Source organism: Eptatretus burgeri, chromosome 9 (genome assembly GCF_056783735.1).
Source record: "Eptatretus burgeri isolate ZD-2024b chromosome 9, Ebu_testis_v1, whole genome shotgun sequence".
In the NCBI taxonomy this organism is placed as follows: Eukaryota; Metazoa; Chordata; class Myxini; order Myxiniformes; family Myxinidae; genus Eptatretus; species Eptatretus burgeri.
Genome location: NC_140969.1, coordinates 8,295,620 through 8,311,306, shown reverse-complemented (window position 1 = coordinate 8,311,306; position 15,687 = coordinate 8,295,620). Strand labels below are relative to the sequence as shown.

General features: G+C 43.1%; 1 protein-coding gene across 5 annotated transcripts in view; it reads left to right on the top strand.

The window, feature by feature from the left end:
- The window catches only part of EFCAB9 (EF-hand calcium binding domain 9), a 72,905-nt gene that overhangs the window by 38,779 nt on the left and 18,439 nt on the right, over positions 1 to 15,687 (top strand). For all 5 annotated transcript variants that reach the window (XR_015061434.1, XR_015061433.1, XR_015061435.1 and 2 more), the window contains exons 6-8: positions 3,167 to 3,273; positions 8,893 to 9,054; positions 12,496 to 12,637. Coding sequence is in view for 1 of the 5 variants with exons in the window: in XM_085894017.1 (XP_085750143.1) it covers positions 3,167 to 3,273; positions 8,893 to 9,054; positions 12,496 to 12,637 (411 nt within the window). In the remaining 4 variants the exon portion in view is untranslated. The remainder of the gene's footprint in view (positions 1 to 3,166; positions 3,274 to 8,892; positions 9,055 to 12,495; positions 12,638 to 15,687) is intronic.

Genomic DNA, 15,687 nt, shown 5'->3' with positions numbered 1-15,687 from the left:
AAGTCCTCGTGAGGGTCTGCAATCTCTGATTATTCGTTTTCTTTTTTATTTTTGTCATTGTAATGTGTGTCCAAGTGCAATGATGTCCACCATACTGTTGTTGTTTTTTCCCTACATTCTCCTCCAGCAGTTCAGTACAATTCGGACATTTGTGACAAAAGATCGGAAAAAACTAGGGGAGAGATGAAAATTGGTGGATACCTTCTGTTTTTCACCAGTCATAAACTATTCGGTGTGTGTGTGTGTGTGTGTGTGTGTGTGTGTGTGTGTGTGTGTGTGTGTGTGTGTGTGTGTGTGTGTGTGTGTGTGTGTGTGTGTGTGTGTGTGTGTGTGTGTGTGTGTGTGTGTGTGTGTGTGTGTGTGTGTGTGTGTGTGTGTGTGTGTGTGTGTGTCGTTGGTTATCCTCATATGCGGATTCAGGGGATGGAACGGAGTCCTCCTCAGGCTGAAGTATCCACCTCTGTTTTGATGATTTGATGGTACTGAAGTCGTTTCTCTATCTCTGGAACATGCTCCTCATTGGTTCCTTCACGATTATGAATGATGGGATCACAATGGGCACTATTCATGGTCAGGTTGACTCCAGTATTATTGCAGTAAAGGGCCAGTCCCTTAACCTCTGCTTCCTGTACCTATCATTTTATGAACCTCCTTTCATCAAAACAAGCTACAACATGTGAACCTCATTCCAACCAAGGTGGAGAAATTCCTTGCTTCTCTTGATTCTTAAAGACCTCAACTCTCTGCCCCCTCACAAATCCCAAGTCCTCACTAACTCTAACCCTCACCCTCCCCATATTAAAGCATCAAGGCATCAATCTCCTCCACCATCCAAGCCTTCAACCCCTCCCACCCCACCACAACTCCTCAACCTCCCTCCCAGCTCTGTCCCATCTTGGCTGTCCCCCCCCCCCCAATCCAACCCCAAGTCCTCATCCTCCCCTTCCCAACCCCATGGCATCAGTTCCCTCCCCACCTTTCATGGTCACCTGTCATACTCTCAATCCCGTGAGATATGCGGAAAATATGCGATGATATGGGTTTAAGCCCTGCTTGACAGAATGCCACGTAGTTTTTTGGCAGTGTAAATGGCAACAGACTGCTGCCTCGATCACTGAGGCCTATCTTCACAAGGCCTGTGATGCATATCAGCATCCTTTTTACTGCCGCTTTGATCGTTTTACAATGAAGGGAAAACTTGTAGGGAGGGCATGGCGATTGCTAATATGATAGCTCCCACGATGTATTTGACCACGTATAGCAGAAAGCCCCAACCTGGCAGCAGTCTGATTTTTTTTTTTGGGCTGGACTCGAGTTAAATGTCCAACTAATGGAAATAATGGAATGTTACAGACAGAAAAACAGGCGGATGGACACGCAAACAAGCGTATTGTTATTAGGATAATGAAATCAACAATTGAACAGACCTCAACACTTGTCTTTTCTCGAACCCTGTGTTCTCCAATTATCAGTTTGGCTTCCATCTTGGACATGTTGCTTCTTGTATATCAACAATGGATGGATAACCTCAATCTCAAACAAGTCGTTCTCGGTGCTCATCTGCCTTGAATTTTGTCAGGAAATGGTGGTTCTCTTCTCGACTGGCTTTAGGTTTCTAATGCATTCTCAAGCATCAGGTTGCTTTGATTATCATTACCTCCACCACCAAAGGTGGATTGAGATTGTGTATTCACCCCTGTTTGTCTGTATGTTTGTCTGTTTGTCTGAGCAGTATATCTCATAAAGCAATGGACGGATTTGGATGAAACTTGGTGGACAGGTGTGTGACAAGGAATAATTGATTCAATTTTGTGAAGATCCGGATCCGGATACGAGACTTTTCAACAGTTATTCTTCACTTTTGAGAGAAGGGGCCAAAAACAATATGTAGCATGACATCTCAAAATGTTGTGGACAAATTTGAACAAATCTTGTTGGATGAATTGGGTAGGTGACACGAACAAGCAGATTCGATTTTGGTTTAGGTCCGGATGCATATCTGCAGGATACAACACGTAAACTTTTCATCCTGGCGGAAGTACGTGCTCCAACGAGTAATGTACTTTTTTCATGTCTTCCTCTCAAGGCCAGGATTCTTCTCGACCATGTGGTGGAACCAAACCATATTCTTGATGATAGCGATTCATCTGCAATTCCTCTCCAGTTTCTTACACATATTAATGTTTTTTTCCCCACATTTGATCATGAATCTAACTATATTTGAAGCTCTTTATGAAACCTCCAAAAGAACAACTTCTTTTCTTGGAGCTCAAAGATGAATTTAAAGACTGATATCACTAGTATGTGCCTGTAAAAAAAAAAAAAAAAAAAAAAAAAAAAAAAAGTATTCCAACCGCGAGCAAGAAACAACAACCACACAGGTCGTTTCTTCGCTCTCGTGTGCCCGTACGTGCGTGGCGCGGAAGTTCGCATATCACAGTTACGATGATTTGCAATTTAGATTTTAATGGCCAATTATTCAATTAGCGCCAACGTATTTTACCTTTTCGCAATGTCGTCGCAAGGAAAAACAAAAAGAGAAGAGAAGAGAGAAAATTTTTTTACTTCCTGGTTCAGAGCATACCAGCACTCTGATGCTACCAAAATTTATGCACCGTCTAATATGAAAACGATCATAACTTGGGGCATTGTGTTTATCTATAAATGCGCATAAGAAATCGAGAAATTATTAGAATACACGAAGTCATCACTCTCCGGAAGCCCGTACGTTGTAACCCGTAATGGAGAACGCGGCTGAGCTTCCCTTCCCCATCGGCCACGCCCACGCAACAACGTGTCTTGTCATTGGTTTGGTAAATAAATGGCCATAACTTGGGAAGCACTTGTCCGATTAATATCAAACCTTGAAAAGGCACATCCTCAGGTCCCTAGCAATATATCTGGCAAGTTTCAATTAGATCGGACCAGTGGTTCTTGAGAAATAGCGGACACACACACACACACACACACACACACACACACACACACACACACACACACACACACACACACACACACACACACACACACTGCTGCAATTATAGATAGATGATAAAATGTACAAATGAATGCAAGAGCAACAGATTTTATTTTCCTTTGTAACTGTGTGTCAGAAACATGTTTCATATTAACATTTGCAACAACATTTGTTTTTGTTGGTTTGCAGATTATGGGAAACTTTATGGAACATCCCATGATTGGTGTTGTATAGCTCGTGAAAATGGGTGCAGGTTGCAGGGGATGATTCGACTTGTGCTTGAGAACAATCCAATGGTAAGCGCCACCACAAGAACTTATATTACAACAAAGATATTGGTATCCTCAAGCTTCCATATTTCTTTCTTTGTCTTTTTGCTGTGTGGCCAAAATAAAAGAAAAAACAATAAATATGAGATGAAGGTAAATAAACGCTTTGTTAACCATCCTAAATTGAGTTTACATGTTGTGTGATGTATTTATGCACTTACATTTCAGACTGGGGACCGCTCAGACTTGTGAACTCACAAACCTTTGACTTTCCCAATGACAGCCCCAACCGAGAGGTTTTGAGACTTTAAACAAAAGCAAAATGAGAGGATAGAAGGATGATGCAATGTCCTTGAATCACACAAGAGGAAGAAACGGCTAGGGATGAGTAATAAGTGAGGGATAAGTTTTGAAAATATGGCGTGTGCACATGTTCATGTTATTTTTCGTTGAAAAGTACGCAATGTATCATTCGTCTGGTTACATTACGTGAATTCAAAGTGGAAATGTGGAGAGAATATTTTATGCATGTGACTGTTGACATGGCAGCTTGTTCCACACCTGAACATTTTGTGTTTTAATCACATGGCTTTGTCTTTAGCATGTTCAAACATTATTTTGAAGCCAATTCAAATGAAACCCCATGTACTTGACTGTTAGATGTTATTAAATCTTGTTATTACCTCTGCCATTGAAGGTAGATATACAGGTTGTGGACAAAAAAATGGAAACACCTGCGTAAATAAGGGACACCAAGTATATCGAAAGCAACGGAATGCACACAGGTGTGCCACATGTGGGAAGCAAATAACATCCCAGCACGCTTCGGGTCATGTTTTAAAATGTTGCGCAGGCCTGGTTGCCTATGATGATGGCTCGCATGGCTGCAGGAGGACACCTCAGTGATTTTGAAAGTGGGGTGATTGTTTGGGCTTCTTTAGCAGGAGCTTCAGTGACAAAAACGACTCAACGTGCTGATGTTTCACAACTCATGAGCAATGGTATTAAAGGTGATGTTGGCATGGAATTCGAAGGGAAAGACATTGGGAAAGTGCAGCAGTGGGTGGAAGCGCTGGTCTGGTCCAGACAGTATCAGCCCTCGTTTCCAAAGTAACTGTTCTGATGCTCTTGCTCACCCTCTCTCAGTTCTATTTACCCTCTCATTTGCTCAGTCATCTGCCATCTGCTTTGAAATCAGCAAACATTACCGCTCTGCATTAAAAAATGCCTGGTGTTGGCTTAATGGTTAGGCTGGCGGGCTTTGGATCCTCGGGTCCTGAGTTCAAATCCCACTCAGCTGTTGAATTGATACCAGGTGGGGTTTACTCGACCTGTTATCCTTCCAAGATCGGCAAAATGAGTGCCAGCATGCTGGTATAATCTGTCGGAGTGGCGACCCGTCCAGGATTGTGCCCAGGATAGCCAAGGAGACTGCTTAGGCAGCACCAATGCTCTGCACAGAGTATGGTCCCAATCTCCCATTAAAAAAGGTGCAAAAACAGACCCTGCAACTTCAGACCAATCAACCTTCTCCCAATCATCAGCAAGGTTATGGAATCCATCATCACTTCTGATATTAAATCCTTCCTCTTCTCCAATGACCTGATTTCTAATCATCAATTTGGATTCAGACCAGGTCACTCCATCTTGGACTTGCTGCTCCTGCTTTCCCTACAATGGATGGAGGTCCTCAATGCCAGTGATGAGATCATAGCCATCTCCCTCAACGTATCGCATGCTTTTGATACGGTCTGGCACCCCGCCCTGCTCACCAAACTCTCTTCCTCTGGCATCCAAGGCAATCTCCACCCATGGCTCGCAGACTTCCTCTCCTGTTGCAGTCAATCCATGGCTCTTAATGCAATTTTCTCATCTCCTATTCCTGCCCAGGCTGGAGTTCCTCAAGGCAGTGTTGTGGGCCCTTTTCTGGTTTTCATCAATGATCTCTCTGACTTTGTGGAAAATCCTCTTTATCTCCTTCCTGATGATTCCACCCTCTGCCGTACCAACTGTCATCCCTCATATCGGCAAGCAGCAGCCTCTTCACGTTCTGCAGATCTGGATAAAATCACAAGCTGGTCCAACTTGGAACATGTCTTTCAATCCAGACAAATCTTACTCTCCAGATGGACTATCTTGAACCTCCCCCCCCATCTACTTTCTCAACAATCCTCTTGAAGAAGTCCTTTTATTCAAGCTTTTGTGTCTCACCATCTGCCATGATCTTTCTTGGGAAAGCCACATTTCCAATTTCAGATCAGCAGATCAATTGACTGTAAATTTCAACCTGGGGCATGAGCAGCCAGTTTCATTAAAAAAAAAAAATCAGTCTGCGGAGAACTCCACAGAGCGGGATACCACAATGCAGGTTGCAGCGCACAGACTGCTGATTACACCTGAGAATGCACGTTTGTGAGTCCAGTTACAATGGTGCAAAGAGCACAGGCAATGGACTACTGAGCAGTGGTGAAATATGACATGATCAGGTGAATCATCGTTCACCATGTTCTCGACAAATGGACGAGTGTACACGTGGCGCCAACCTAAATAACTCTACAACTCTGAGTGCTTGGTTCCAACAGTGAAGGGTTGTGATGGTTCTGTAATGTTGTGGGGCCCTTTTTCCTGGCATGGTTTGGGTGTAGTCATTCCCTTCAATGGCAAGGTCAATGCCAATCGCTACTTTCTGGTACAGTGATCTTCACCCCATGTTGCAACATTTATTTCCTGCCAGGAGGGGTGTCTTCCAGAATGACAATGCCCCCAGCCACAGAGCACGTGTGGGCCCAATGGTTTGATGAGCATGACACTGATGTTATCCATATGTCATTAATTCTCAGTCACTAGATCTGAACCCAATCGAGCATTTACGAGATATTCTGGAATGATGCCCGAGACAGCGTTTTCGACCTCCATCAAACAGGTGTGAGTTGATTGACTTTCTCATGTAAGAATGATGCCGCATACCTCCTGCAGAATTCCAGATGCTGATGGATTCTATGCCACGGCGCATACAGACCGTACTGGCCGCACGTGGTGGCCCAACACCATATTAAGTGACTTTACATTTTTTCCATTTTTTTTAATCCACGACATGCAGCTTATGTTTTTACTGCTGTTTTGCTTGCTTATCTGTGAGCAGGATGTCTCAAAAAGTTATGGACGATTCGGATGAAACTTGGTGGACAGGTTGGGTGTGTGACACGGTCAAATTTAATCGATTTTGGTGAAGATGTCATTGCTTAAAGGGCTGGCAGGAGAGCCGACCAGTACACCTACTCACCTCTGAGCTGTCTTGCCTGAATTCCAATTTCGGCCCAACTATAAACTTTCATTCTGGAGTTTCACAGGCAGAGGGATTCATCATTGTGCTCTCTCTCAGATGAATGTTAAACTGTGTTGCCCCATCTGCTTGCATTCATTGGTGGACATTAAAGATTCTGTGGCATCTATTGTGGAGTAGGCGAGCTATCGCCGGCATCATTGCGAATTTCCAAAACCCAGTGCTCACTAAATTTCAAAAGTTAAATATCCTGTGTCGGAGAGCCGACCCATCCAGGATTGTAACCCCAGCCAATAAACTGCTTCAGTAAAACACTCACGATGTTGAGCATGGTGCACAAGTATAACAATAATATATTGTTGCGAATTCGCGCCCGCCGGCGTGCGAACGGCCACGTAACTCGAATCGCGGCACGTCGCCCACCGGACGGACAATTCTGTCATGACCCTGTCGGACTAACGCCGGGAGCTAGTCACGGTGGGCCTTTCGGCCTCACCACGATCGTGCCAATCGCCCCCCCGCGTGGGATAGGGTTGTTCGCCAAACTCGACCTACCTAAGTACCCACGCGGAGGGTAGACCGGGCGATCGCACCTTGCCGCAGGTCGACTCCGGACATGGGCCACTTAAGCGACCCGTTCCGTACTATCGGGATAACCGAGCGGTGTTATCGTCGGCCTCGACGGTTCCGATTAATTATCGGGCGTATTAAGCCCACTACCAACCCTTTACGTAAAGCAAGATGGAGATTCAATTAAAGAAAAGACAAAGCGAAACGGGAAAACAGTTCAACATGATGCACATTTATTCCGCGGCACATGGAGAGCACACATATACAATTACAACAATTATGCACATATATCAAATGCTACAAAAGAAACACAACAATGCAGATCTACAATCGACTACGCGTGCACACGGCAACACTTAAACAGTTTTACTTTACAGACGGCGCCAACAACACATTTACTCAAAAGTAAAAGAAAAAGGGCCACCCTCAAAGACAAGGGGGCAGATGGGGCCTGTGGGCCAATATTTGCGTGGGACCTGAAAGAGCGGTCAGGTCCGCGAGACCGGGTGGATCCTACCCGTGTCTTTGTGATGAGCCGCAAATGTGGCGGCGTGGCGGTGCCCCGACTTCGTGCTCCTTCGCGGGTTTCGCTGGCACTGCTTGGAGTGGGGTGGGAACGGGGCCCCCCTTTTCGCACTATCTCAGCGCGGGGAAAAAAGGGGGGGGGAATTGTTGATGCTCTGGGGAAAGAGGATAGCTGTCTTGCTTGGGTCCCGCGACGAGCGATTCCACCGCGAGCTCGTCGCCGACCGCCGTCCTCCCCACCCCGGACCCGAGCGACTCGGTCTCTTCCCCCATTCTCCTCAGCCGACTGCAGCAAACCACCTGTACGCCCTCGCCTCCCAACTCCACTCCCCGTTCCTCCAAGGCCGACTCTGCACTCAAACTGACTCAACCGCGCTCCAAGCTCCAGGCTTCCCCTCTCTGCAGCTCCCCGACAGACTCCGAACCCTGATAGACTCCCAAATTCGCCCCGCGCTCGGCGCTTTATAGGCCGGCAGGAGAACCCATATGCAAATTTCTGGATCAGAACGAGCTCGGGGGTGGAGCCATGCTCGCCCATTGGACGGAGGAAAAGGGGCGTGAGTCTCCCCTGATCCGAGAATTTGCATATCTCGATTCTACACCGACGCGCCTGGAGGCGGGGCCAAACCGCCCCGCACTTGCTGATTGGACGGATCAGAAGTGGGCGTGTAGCATTCCTGATCCGAATTCTCCTCGGAAAGGCCGCATTTTGCACTCACGGCTCGGCGCGCATCTTGCACGAGCCCAGGACAGCCTGACGCTCGGTGCTCACAAGTGGTGCGGGAATGGCCACAGAAGGAGAGGGGTGAAGGTGGTGGAGGGTTTATGGTGGTGGTTTATGGCCATGGCGCCGTTTGGAATGGCGGTGATGCGATGTTTGCAGGAGCGAGTTGTGAAGGTAAAGATCGTGGCTGTTGGCGTTGTTGTTGTTGTTAAGCGGAGTTGTGGTTGGTGGTTGTTGTGTGATGGCGGTTGAGACGTGGTTGGTTCAAAATAAAGATAGAACAGAAAAACGACTATCTCAAAGCGTCGCAGCCCGAGTGAATCACATTTATTCCCTCTAAACAAAGGGTTTGGGGCTAACTACACATGTACTTACAGAGATATCTCACCTATGGGACCTGAATGGTGGTTTGCGAATTTCCTCAACCGCAACAATATTTATTTGCATCACCACATGTGATGTAATTTTATTGATACAATTACGTTGTCGAAGCCATGCAGTGCATTGTGAATATGTATTCCTTTGTTTCTCCACACTTTTGCAGCTCAGCCGCAAGCCAATAATTGAAGAGTCCCGATGGAGACGTCGTAAGACCGCATTCACCGATGAAGTGAGAAGACGCTGGACAGATTTTCGGGAAAGCATGCGTGATTATTGGAACACGGATTGTGTTCTTCCAGTCGTGATTCCAATCCGTAAATACATGGTCAGTTTTAATTGCTATCCTGTGACAATAAATGACGGTATATCGGACATGCACACAGGGATATAAATGTTAATCCTTCAGATATATCCAGGCGTCGGAGCAAAATAAATCGTATCAATACACGTTTGTGAACACTTGTGTTGGAATGAGCCAAATGAAGAGAAAAATGTGGAGGAGGATGCAATTGAAATCTACAACTTGAATGCATGAGCAGGTTTATTGTGCTGAAAAGCAAGAATTCATTTGTTGGAAATAGTCTTGTGTTTTGTTTCTTGTTCCCTTTTCCACAGGAGAGGGTATTGCATTTAATTACTTTTGACCTCTTGAGACTCTTAAGACTGCTCTTAATTGTAGACGCTTTTTGGACGTTTCAACACCATTTCGACAATTCCGACCCTTTAGACCTTAAACTACACCCTTTAGACCCCTTTGGCCTTTTAAGACACTTCAGACACTGGAAACCTTCAGACCATTTGACCTTTACAACTATTCAGACCATTTAGACCTTCTCATCTGCAATTGATAACCTTTCATTTAGTACATCCTTCAATTTATTTGCCATTTAAAATACACCACACAAAACAAATCCTGGTGAGGGTCTGTATAGTAATCTCTGATTGCTCTTTCGAGTTAGTTATGCATCAACATGTGCAGCAATTTGGCATAGTAACCTCCTTTGATTATTGTTGGATGCTTAGGAATGTCTAATGCTCTACACGTCATTAGTGTTGTCATAATATGTCATTAGTTATCGAAAGATGTTTCAATGATGATGTGTGTCTGTTTACAAATTACACCCAACTGCCAACTTCAACATGATAACAGCATCACACATAAATGTACACACACGGGACTACAAATTCCCTGGCAAAGAAACTACCCCGAAGTTGGTTTCCATCTCAGACGACGAACTTTATTTTCCCAATTGTTTTTATTCCTTCCGGCATCTGCTGAGAATCTGTACATTTTGAAACCTTTCTCTCATCGATTGGTGCATCCCGATGACACATCATCCTGTCATTTCAAAAACACTGATGAGCTATCGACTATCGTGTGCTCATTCAATGAACGATCGATGGAAACAAAATGGCGCCTATGACTCACGTGACCAGAAATTTCCGTAATGTGCCATGTCGCTACACGTAGTATATAGGGACTCTTGCCGAGAGGACCTCTTTTTTCACCTCATGCCTGGAGCGCAGCTTCGGTAGTCCTGTGTCACCTTCAGAACATTCTGTACATTCTCTAGATCAAGGCTCGGTGTGGTAATCCTCATGTGTGTTGTCACCTGGCTGCTCAGCTTGTTGTTGTGTCCACCTTTGTTGTGCCAGTGGTAAAGTTGCAACGATGGTCCATAAACTGACATTCTTCTTTTAACCTTTGCTCCCAGCTTCATTCTGCTTCCAACTTTCTCACAGTTTGACCACCAATGTCAATCAGATGATCACTTACAGTCTTACACCCTCCTCTTCACACACGTTTCTTTGACAGCCACTTCTTTGATAATACACAGGTTTACAAAAATAAAAATAAATTCTGAGGCAAGCATGTGAATAGGTGTTTCTGACTAACTTTGATATACTGAATTCAAATTTCTAAAGTTTTGCTCTATCACCTCTAGTTTTTTTGCTTTCACATATCCCATTTTTTTATTATAATGCATATATTTATAATATAATGTGTTTATTTCATATATTCAAATGGCATATTACAGAACGAAACAAAACATAGACACAGAACACTGACAGAACTAAATATTACTTTTACTTGGATATAAGCATATATGCACATCATAGTACAACAGACAGTCAGAAGTGAGTTTTTTTGGAGGATCTGGTGTACTTTGCCTTCGGGATGTCGCGCAGGAGCATCCAGCAGAAGTCCCCCATCATGCTGGGGTTCCACTTGCCTTGGTAGTTGCTCTCCATCTTAGTAATATCTTGGTGGAACCTTTCCCCATGTTCGTCAATTACTGCTCCGAGGTTCGGGGGGAAGAAGTTGAGGTGGGAGTGGAGAAAGTGAATCTTGAGAGACATTCGGCACCCCATATCCTGATAAGCCTGCAACAACTTCTCGACATGCATTTGGTAATCTAGTGCCCGTGTGTTACCAAGGAAGCCATGGCAGACTGACTTAAATGCTTCCCATGCTCTCAGTTCCTTCAAGGTGAGCTTCTTCTCGAATACCTCATCCTTCAGCACCTCCCTGATCTGAGGTCCGACGAAGATGCCCTCCTTGAGCTTAGCAGAACTGAGACCTGGGAATAGAGTGCACAGGTGTTGGAAGGCAGTGCCATCCTTGTCCATGGCCTTCACGAAATTCTTCATGAGGCCAAGCTTGATATGAAGAAGGGGAAGAAGCACCTTGTTCATGTCCACCAGAGGATTTTCTTGGACACTGTGTTCCCCATGCACGAAAGTGCTCCTAGACCCCCAGTCCTTCTGCGTGTAGTGCTTGGACACAGCCTGACTGTCCCAGAGACAGAAAGCAGCAGTACTTCGTGAAGCCCGCCTGCATACCCATAAGGAGCCCAATGACCTTGAGGTCCCCACAGAAGCTCCACTGGTGCTGCTGGTACTTGACAGCTTCCAGAAGGAGCTCCATATTGTCATATGACTCCTTCAAATGAACTGAGTAGCCAATGGGAATAAATACCCCAGCATTCCCATGAAATGATTCTTCTATAGTATAAAAGAAAAATTAAAAACCCAGTTACATTATATAAAAGTATCATCCTACCGGATAATTGTAGAGCAGCACTAACCACCCTCTCTCACCACCAGTAAGCAACTGGCGTTCCCAGCCGTACAATGCACATGTTTGACCTACGGAGTTTTTTAGATGAGGCAAATAGCGTCATCGGCTTGCCAAAGTGTTAATTTGAGTTCAGCATCCCGAAATTAGTCTAAAACACCTCTTTTATGCAGTGTATTACTGAAATATTTAGATATTTTGGGGTCTCGGGCTATATGTATACATGTATATCTCAAAAACTAGAGGTGATGAGTGAAAATGGATTTCGTATGTGAAATCAGCACCCCAAAATTAGGTTAGAACACCTATTTTCATGTGTGCCGAAATTTATTTGTAAACCAGTGTAATTTTTTTTAAATCTTTGTTTAATTGATGATTAAATTGTATTTACCAATATTAGTTTGTAAAATAAAAAAACATGATTTTGAATGTTGCCACAATGATTCTTGTCCATGCTGTTTGCATTCCAGGATAGCTTGTCTTTTCTGTGCTTGGAACAAAATAAGTTATTGCCTGTGGTGTTTGGGATGATGACAGCACCACACATAAATGCCCAATGAACTGATTGCTCTATTAAGAATGTCTTGTCCTATGCTATATTTGCCAGCCAGTTATGACAGCGTAATTGGTCAATCTATGACTGACATTTCAAAAAGTATTCTTTTATTATTCTTTTTGCCCAAACAGAGGAATATGAAGATTCGGGAGAACACACTTCTGGATCATTTTCGTTTGACGAAGAAGTTGCTCCTGTTAAAAGCATATGATGTAAAAATCCTACGTGATTTTTTCAATATGCTTGACTGTCATCAGTGTGAGGGGCTAAATGGTAAAGGAGACACACACACACACACACACACACACACACACACACACACACACACACACACACACACACACACACACACACACACACACACACACACACACACACGAATAGCTTTACAATCATTACAATGCATGTATGTAAAAATAAATACGTGGATGCATATATGTTTGTTTTTTATGGATGTTTTAGATGTATGTATGTATAATATATACATATATATATATATATATATATATACATATATACACATATATACATATATACATATATATATATATACATATATACATATATATATATATATATATATATATATATATGCATATATATATATATATGCATATATATATATATATACATACATATATATATATATATATATACATATATATATATATATATATATATATATATATATATATATATATATATATATATATATATATATATATATATCTTCGTCTTCTTTCGGCTGCTCCATTGAGGGGTCGCCACATCGGATCATCCGTTATGATCCGCATAATGATTTGGCACAGGTTTTACGCCGGATGCCCTTCCTGACGCAACCCTGGTCGCCTCTTACGACACAGGGATATGGTACACCTATTCTAACCGGGGCTTATATATATATATATATATATATATATATATATATATATATATATATATATATATATATATATATATATATATATATATATATATATATATATATATATATATATATATATATATATATATATATATATATATACATGTGTGTGTTACTTATATGATTCTAGCCACCTGGGTTTAATTGATGAGGTAAGAGCTAATTGATGATTCCCTCCATTCATAGGTGAAAGATGTGAGTGGGTCTTTGTTTTTAATATATATATATATATATTTTTTTTTCAAGATTTACAATTTCAATATGGCTACAAACAAACACGACAGAATAGTGACCGAAATGTTTGTTTGATCCATATTGAAGTTCTGTCGTACCAAACATCTGTTTATTTACAATTTCCTTGGAAATCCTTGTGTGTATAAATAATATATATTTTTTTGTGATGGTTTTGGAAACTTACACCAGGGGGAGCATACATGGACACTCAGGAGATCTGAGGATGAGTTGTTTATTTTGTCCATTTGTAAGTCAACCTTGTCGAAGGGTTTTTTTGGGGGGGCATGCATTGAGGTTAGTTTGTATTTCCCTGGTGTGATGTCTTCCCTCCCCCCACCTCCTTCTGCTCCTTTCAACCTTTCTTTTAATACCCCATCTATCCGTTTGCTTGTTTCAATACCCCATTGGTCCGTTCCCCCCTTTGCCTTTTTCAATCTCCCAATAACGCCCTTCACCAAACCCTCAGCTCCTTTCAACAATCCCCCTCTTCGCCCCATCGGGGGAGCCCATGGTGTGGAAGAGGGCAGTATAAAAAGCACAGAATGTGGTTTGATTCGTGGGGAGCTGCTTGACACGGGAGCCTAGCAGTAACTAAGTGAGCTGTTTGCCCTTCCATATCTTGCATGCTGGAGAGTAGTTGCCTGCTTGTCCTGGATGTCTCAGAAACGTAGCTGCACATCCCATCACCCTCCACCACCAATATTCCCCATCTTTTCATCTCCCCCAGTATATTTGGACTGGTACAGTCCCATTGGGCTGTGTGAGGTGAGGCAAGGAGTCAATTACACACCTCATTCTTTTTTTTTTTCTTCCCAGTTCTTGTCTTCTTATTCTTCTCCTGGATTGAATGATGTCCATGTCTTTTGTGTGAATAAGGTTACAAAAGAATTTGTGTTACCATTAAAATCTGCTCTTTTGTGCCTTTTGCCTGTAAATTCTAGCTTTTAAATGATTGCTTCCTTGTGTGTGTAAACAAACAATTGTTGGTTGTTATTTCAAATTTGTCTCAGTTGTGCTTTCCTTCATTGGTCGAACACAGTGTACAAACCCAGTTATACGGGAAGTTGTACCCCACATGATTTGCTGTGTTAGCCGGTGCTACACATATCTGTTGCGCTTGGCAGAAGATCACCAGGCGCGGCGCTGAGGGCGTGGCCTCTAGTTCGGTTGCCGTGCCAACAGAAATTAGAAAGGTATCGTGGAAACATCGAAGCGTAACCCTGCGAGGCTGGTAGTCTAAGTCAAGTGGCTACAGCTGTGTAAGAACTTGAGCCCGTTGGTATGCGGAGTTATCTGTGGTTGGCGGCCTCACCAGGACCGGGTGTTCGGGAGAAACTTGAGTGCTTCTCCTCGTGGTTGACCTCAAACTCCGGGTCGTAACTATATCTCTCTCATATATATATATATATATATATATATATATATATATATATATATATATATATATATATATATATATATATATATATATTAAAGAAAGACCCACCAACATCACTTGTGAATGGAGGGAATAGCCAATCGGCTCTCACCTAATCAACTAAACCCAGGTGGCTGGGAAGGATCACAGGCTGAGTCAACCCCACCTGGTGTTCATTCAACTGCCGACAGGGACTCAAACTCAGGACCCAATCCCAAGCCAGCCACCCTAACCGCTAAACCAACACCAGCCTTCTTCCTTGATTTCCCTCCCATATAATTGCTGAATGACCAATCACAAAGCAGTGTTTCAGTCTCCTGCACAGCATTCCTTCTCTCACATGAATTTATAGATATAAACATCCCATTGATGCCATCCAACGTATTGTCCACAGCCTCGTTAAAGCAGATGACGAAGATATCCTCAACATAGAGATGCCAAACGTAGAGATTGCAGCATCGAGACAAACAAATTTTTCGTTGATTTGAAGAGGTTGGAGAACCCATTATGAATCGTTCTATACTCCCAACCACAAATCCCTACTTGATTTTTCTATACAGTATATGTATGTATATTTATTTATATATTTATGTTACGGTTTTGGTGGTAGATGAAATGATTTAATAGTACAGAAAGGATTGTATAGTGTAGCATGGTCCGTAGACATCTAAAAGTGAATACGTTTGTGAATCTGTGAGCTTAAGTGTTACGGGTCACCACACGAGGGGTGTTGCGGTGTTAATTAGC